Here is a 6,635-nt window from a genome sequence, read left to right as displayed (position 1 = left end):
GTGTTCATGATTACGAATTTTGTTTTATGCATGCATGACTTCAACGAGATATTATATGAACTTCTAGAATTTATTTGACTTACCAAGTTATTACTTTATCATCATTATCATAAGCCGTAATTATGTGGAGAAACTAATTAGGAGCTAATGTAAGTAAGATACTACTAACTTTACTTTATCTCCTGTATTTCTATCCTATCCCTATTCACATTCTATTACCATTCTATTATTGTCCTATCCAATCTTTATCCTACTCCTATTTTTAGTAACACAGTGCATTACAATGAAACAGGATAACATAAGGAGTAACACAAGATTAAGGAGTACGTCTATGATACAATATGATCCCCAAATTATCAAATGTTCCAGAACGAAATATGATTAAATAAGCTCGTTGATTATCTAAGCTAACTATGACGGGCAAGCGATTAGATAAAATAATTTTGAAAGATATAAAAGGACTAAGGGTCGAGCTGGAATTAGAAACATTTTTAGTCGTTACTTTATATCTTTTATTAGTTATCATTTTATACTATATAAGAAGAGAGAAACAAAATCATACATTTCATAAGAGTCTTATAGTCTTCTCGTCAGAAAATCAAGATTCAAAACTATATCCAAATCATATTTTACAAAAATCAAGTTAATATGGTTTCGTGGTCTAGTCGGTTATGGCATCTGCTTAACACGCAGAACGTCCCCAGTTCGATCCTGGGCGAAATCAAATTAATTTTTTGACTTTTTTGATTGTGGTTTTAATCAATGAATAACAAGTATCCTTTTTATGAAGTGAAATTATACTACTATCATATTTCATATAGTAAAATAAAATCACTAATTATCTACATATTATTCTTTAAAAAAAGGATTCAGTGATAGAACTGAGAAGTTCATAGATATGGGGATGTGGCTGTATAGAGCATACAGTAGAGATTAGAAATTATCTAGTGTTGATCTTGTAGGCTATAGTTAAATGATAGCTATAATTTAAAATAACATGAATTTTGTGTACAGTGATTCCATATAGGGAAATATATTTTGAGCGGACGAGAGAAAATTCACCCACAGAAATGAGACCAATTGGCAAGTGTATTTAATTCGTCTTTTTTCATCAATGCCCTTATTAGATTGTTAGTCAAGAAATCAATGAGTTCTGACTTGGGTATAGAAAGAACTATTGTTTCCGCTCTGGTTTTCTTCTCTACCAGATAATATATTATCGTGCGGACAGAATTATAAGCAGTTAAAGCTATAGGATACTCGTTCAGTTTGGGAGCTAGTACAATCTTAGCACTCTAGGTAAGTTATTTATATGCCAGAGTTTTCAATAAGTTCTCAAACTTTACATTTTTGCTTGTAGGGAATTCTTTAAATTCATAAACCTGGGATTCATCAAATTTCTCAATCAATTCATCTAATTTTGGATGACATGCCAACACATATCCCATTGATCCAAATTTATTGGCTATTTGTTCTTGATGGTTATCCATTAAGGAAGTATTGACACAAACTATTAGTGGTTTTTTCAATTTTAAGGAGTCCAGAATGGAACCAGTACCAGCATGTGATATAACAAGATCGACGTTATCTTTGATATATTGCTCAACGTTCATAGATATTCCAAAACCTACAATACTGAATACCTCGTCATGGCCATTGGTTTTATTAAATGTTCTACAAACAGGAGTTTTGTTTGAACCATATATCGAAAAATCACCGTTCGGTATCTTCTTGCTATCGGATAATGTAGCAGTACAATTAGCAATATTAAGACCAGACAAAAGCGTCAAGAATGTGGATTCATAACCTGTTCCAAATTGTACTACTAAACGAGTATATCCGTTTTTAATAATTTCAACGATGAATTTTTCGTTAATGACACATTCAACTAGGTCAGGAAATGGAACTGTCGCACCACACGTAACGAACAAAGTTTTACCAACTGTCATAGAAATATTTGGAAAAAATGAGTGTTTTCAAATCACGTGGAGTTACTCAAATGTTTGCATACTATACTTCTCTGGACAGTTAAAATCCTTAGTCCCCTCTTCCTTTTCTTGTTCCCTTTATTTTCCACTATTGTTTACGTGTAAATATATGTTATAATTTATTTCGCGATGAGATCCCAGATCATTCCACACGACACTGAAAATTTTATTGAATAGTGAAAAATTTTCGATGGGTATCTCTCAGCGAAACAATGTAGTAAGTAGTCTTTGGGCAGAGACAGACAGACAGACATACAGATCTTCGTGCGTAGTTCAACAATTTAACAATCAATCAAACGAACTAACATTAGTATCACATATTCATAATACGTTCCATATTTTGAGTTACTGTAAATTTAACCTATATAACCACTTTCTCTTATAAGATTCAGTGAGAGAGAAATATATATAAAGAGAGAGATATTTCTGGTAAAAATCCAAAATCATGTCTGAACAACCAACCACAACGACAGCATCGGCCACTAATGGTCAAAGCAATCCAGATGACATTAGGAAATCGTTCATCGAACAAGTTAAAGCTCGTAAAGCTGCTTTAGAAAAAAGAAGACAAGAAGAAGCAGCTGCAGCTGCCGCTGCCGCTGCTCCAACTCCAGCTCCTACTCCAGAAACACCAAAAACTGAAACTGAAGCTCCTGCTTCTACTTCTACTACTACTAGTAATGTAGAAGAAACCACAGATGCATCAGCTCCAAAGAAAGAATTGACTTTTGCTGAACGTCTAAAGTTGAAGAAACAAGCCGCTAACGCTGCCTCTAACACTACTGCTGAAGGTGAAACTAAACCAGATCCAGCTGCAGAAGAACCAAAATCTACCGCCACCGACAAGGAAGAAACTATCACTGAAGAATCTAAAGAAACTGAAAATAAGGGAACCCCAGCTACTGAAGGCGAGAATCTTGATGAACAAGCATCAACAGAACAAAAGGAAACTGAAGAACAAGCATCAAAAGAAGAAGAAGAAGAGGAGGAGGAAATTGATGACGGAAGTATGACAGTTTCCAAACTTTTAGAAAGATTAAAGGAAGTTCCACCAATTGATGACATTTACAGTTTTAAATACCCAGAAGGTATTGAAGGACCAAATCCAATTTATAAAAAGGAAAACGTTAAATATACCTATGGTCCTACTTTTATACTGCAATTTAAAGATAGATTTAAAGTTAAAGCTGATAAGGCATGGATTCAATCTACTGGTTCCAAAGTCGTTATCCCCGTTGGAATGAATAAATCGAATAAATCTTCTAGAGAACCAAGTAATAGATTCGGTGGTCGTGGAGGTGCTGGTAATGATTTCAGAAGTAACTCAATGAGAAATGAATCCAGAAGTTCATCAAAGAGAAAATCTAGAAGAAACGTGGATGATAGAAGATCCAATAGGGATAGATCATATACTTCAAGAAGAGATCGTGAAAGAGGTGCTGAATTCGGTGGTGCTGCTAAAAAAGACGAAACTCCAAAGGAAGAGGTCGCTCCATTTGTTCCAAGTGCTAATAGATGGGTTCCAAAATCAAGAGCTAAGAAATCTGAAAAGAAAATGGCTCCCGATGGTGTTACTGAACTGTTAGATGCTGAAGATGTTGAAAGAAAGATGAAATCATTATTGAATAAGTTGACTTTAGAAAAATTTGACACAATTTCTACAGATATTATAAACATTGCTAACCAATCTAAATGGGAAACTCAAGGTGAAACTTTAAAGATTGTTATTGAACAGATTTTCCATAAGGCATGTGACGAACCTCATTGGTCTTCCATGTATGCACAATTATGTGGTAAAGTTGTCAAAGAGTTGAGTCCGGAAATTTCTGATGAAACTAATGAAGGTAAGACTGGTCCAAAATTGATATTACACTACTTAGTTGCTAGATGTCATACCGAATTCCAAAAGGGGTGGTCCGATAAATTACCAACTAACGAAGATGGTAGTCCGTTAGAACCGGAAATGATGTCTGATGAATATTATCAAGCTGCCGCAGCAAAGAGAAGAGGTCTTGGTTTGGTCCGTTTGATTGGTTTCTTGTATTGTTTGAATCTATTGACAGGTAAGATGATGTTTGAATGTTTCCGTAGATTAATGAAGGATTTGACTGATAATCCAAGTGAAGAAACTTTAGAATCTGTTGTCGAATTATTAACTACCGTTGGTGAACAATTTGAACGTGATAGTTTCAGAGCTGGTGATGCTACATTAGAAGGTTCCGCATTATTAGATAGTTTGTTCCAACTTCTTGACAACGTCATTGAAACTGGGAAAATATCGAATAGAATCAAATTTAAATTGATTGACATAAAAGAACTAAGAGAGGATAAAAATTGGAACAGTGCCAAGAAGAATGATGGTCCTAAGACTATTTCTCAAATTCATGAAGAAGAAGAAAGAGCTCGTCAATTGAAAGCCAGCTCAAGATCTAACTCCAGACGTACCAATAACTCCATGGGTGGAAGTAATAGAAGTTCTAGAAGAGATTATGGTCCTCCAAAGGTTTCTAAGGACAACTTTACCACAACAAGATCTTTCTCCCAAAGAAATAACGCTAGAGCTCCACCACAAAAAGAAGAACCTAAACCAGCAGCTCCAGCAGCTACCAACATGTTCAGTGCTCTATTGGGTAACGATGATGACGATGAAGATGACGAATAAGGAGTTTGGTTGAATAACCATTTTCCTAAATTAATTAAAGAAGACTAAATTTGATTGATAGATAGATACCATAACAATCATAAAAACATATTTCAAGAACGACAAAATTTCTTTGGAAAAATAATAATAATATTACTAATTTCTTTTTCATCTCATTAATACATAACCTCAAAAGATAATAATCACCGCATGAGATTTATTCCATTGATTAAACGGATTCAAGCACGTTCGTATTTCCTGTTACTAATAGACTTATAATTTATAACTTCATATTTTTGTATAATTTTGTATATTTCATTTGCTATATTATAATACTATTTCACATATTAAAATACTAATATTTATTGCTTTACAATATATAAAAAATAATGTAGTTTATGGCAACCTGTTTTTCTAGTCGATGAGAATCGTCCTTACTGAAATAAGTTCACAGGCGCCCGGAATTTCTGATCAGCAATAATAGCGAGCCTTCAACTTGTTAATTGGAAAATCTTAAAAAGTCGATGACGATAAGTTTGCTTCAACCTAATCTATATATGTTTATTTCATTTACCAAGATAAAGCAAAGAACTACGATCTGGACGAAGTGATAGAAGCATATAATATTTAGAAATATAGAACAACAAATGAATAATACAGAAGCTCCGACAGATCCTAAGGCCATGATACTTCTCATGGGTCTAAGAAGGTATGTAAAGGGAATAGATAGCGACCCAGGAACAATTGGAATAAATATGACTAACTAATAGTAATCATTTTATTATACTTTTCTAGATGTGGTAAATCATCCATTTGCAAAGTTGTATTCCATAACATGCAACCATTAGATACATTATACCTGGAATCAACATCTAATCCATCCTTAGAGCATTTTTCCACATTAATTGATTTAGCAGTCATGGAACTTCCTGGCCAACTAAATTATTTTGAACCAAGTTACGATTCGGAACGATTATTTAAGAGTGTAGGTGCGCTTGTTTACGTCATTGATTCTCAAGATGAATATTTAAGCGCCATTACTAATTTAGCAATGATTATGGAATATGCATACAAAGTAAATCCGTCCATAAATATAGAAGTTTTAATTCACAAAGTCGATGGATTAAATGAAGATTTCAAAGTTGATGCACAAAGAGAAATAATGCAACGAACTGGTGAAGAATTATTAGAATTAGGACTGGATGGTGTTCAAGTATCGTTTTATCTGACTTCTATTTTTGACCATTCAATATATGAAGCATTCTCAAGAATTGTTCAGAAATTAATACCAGAAATTTCATATTTAGAAAATATGTTAGATAATTTGATTCAACATTCAAAGATTGAGAAGGCATTTTTATTTGACATTAATTCTAAGATATATGTGTCTACGGATTCAAATCCTGTTGATATCCAAACGTATGAAGTTTGCGCTGAATTTGTGGATGTGAGTATTGATTTATTTGATTTGTATAAGAATTCAAATCAAGTTCAAAAGGGGAATGAAAATGGCAATTTACAATTAAACGACAGTAAGAAAGTAATTAAACACCCTGAGGAATTGAAAAATGTATCTCAACTGGGAAACGATGTTATATTATATCTAAGACAGATGATTCGTGGACTCGCCCTAGTTTCAATTATTAGACCGAATGGGACCGATATGGAAAGTTGTTTGACCGTTGCAGATTACAATGTTGATATTTTTAAGAAAGGGTTAGAAAAAATATGGGCCAGTTCTAAAATTCCAAAGAACGAACAAATATGAATAAGTAACTTATAGAGCCAAGAGTGACAAAAGTAGAGATAAAACCACCAAGTTTTTTGCAAACCGCAGTTTTATCTTACCAGAATAGTCGAACATTATTTAGAAAGCAATGTTTTCAAATCATATAAAAAAACNGAGTAATTTTGGTTTACTCTTGCTTTAGAAGTTTTATTTCGCCAACGTGATCCTTCTATCGTTACTTCAAACGAACAAAAACATAATTGACATGAAAAAAAAC

General features: G+C 33.4%; 3 protein-coding genes and 1 non-coding gene across 4 annotated transcripts; 3 read left to right on the top strand and 1 right to left on the bottom strand.

The window, feature by feature from the left end:
• The first annotated feature begins 650 nt into the window (after positions 1-650).
• NDAI0Htrna5V lies at positions 651-724 on the top strand. Its single transcript has one exon. It is a non-coding gene; the product is annotated as a tRNA-Val (tRNA).
• A 580-nt stretch (positions 725-1,304) lies between these two features.
• Positions 1,305-1,949, bottom strand: ALG13 (N-acetylglucosaminyldiphosphodolichol N-acetylglucosaminyltransferase catalytic subunit ALG13; the record flags this gene model as incomplete). Its single annotated transcript, XM_003671413.1, has 1 exon — positions 1,305-1,949. One exon carries the CDS (start codon positions 1,947-1,949, stop codon positions 1,305-1,307), a length of 645 nt encoding a protein of 214 aa, XP_003671461.1.
• Positions 1,950-2,433: 484 nt separating this feature from the next.
• On the top strand, positions 2,434-4,650 carry TIF4631 (translation initiation factor eIF4G; the record flags this gene model as incomplete). Its single annotated transcript, XM_003671412.1, has 1 exon — positions 2,434-4,650. One exon carries the CDS (start codon positions 2,434-2,436, stop codon positions 4,648-4,650), a length of 2,217 nt encoding a protein of 738 aa, XP_003671460.1.
• A 626-nt stretch (positions 4,651-5,276) lies between these two features.
• Positions 5,277-6,397, top strand: GTR2 (Gtr2p; the record flags this gene model as incomplete). The annotated part of the gene is made up of 2 exons (XM_003671411.1): positions 5,277-5,338; positions 5,425-6,397. 2 exons carry the CDS (start codon positions 5,277-5,279, stop codon positions 6,395-6,397), a joined length of 1,035 nt encoding a protein of 344 aa, XP_003671459.1.
• Between the last annotated feature and the right edge of the window lie 238 nt (positions 6,398-6,635).

The sequence above is a fragment of the Naumovozyma dairenensis genome, chromosome 8 (genome assembly GCF_000227115.2).
Source record: "Naumovozyma dairenensis CBS 421 chromosome 8, complete genome".
NCBI classification, from domain to species: domain Eukaryota; kingdom Fungi; phylum Ascomycota; class Saccharomycetes; order Saccharomycetales; family Saccharomycetaceae; genus Naumovozyma; species Naumovozyma dairenensis.
The sequence above is the reverse complement of the archived record's forward strand: the minus strand, read 5'-3'. Positions and strand labels throughout refer to the sequence as shown.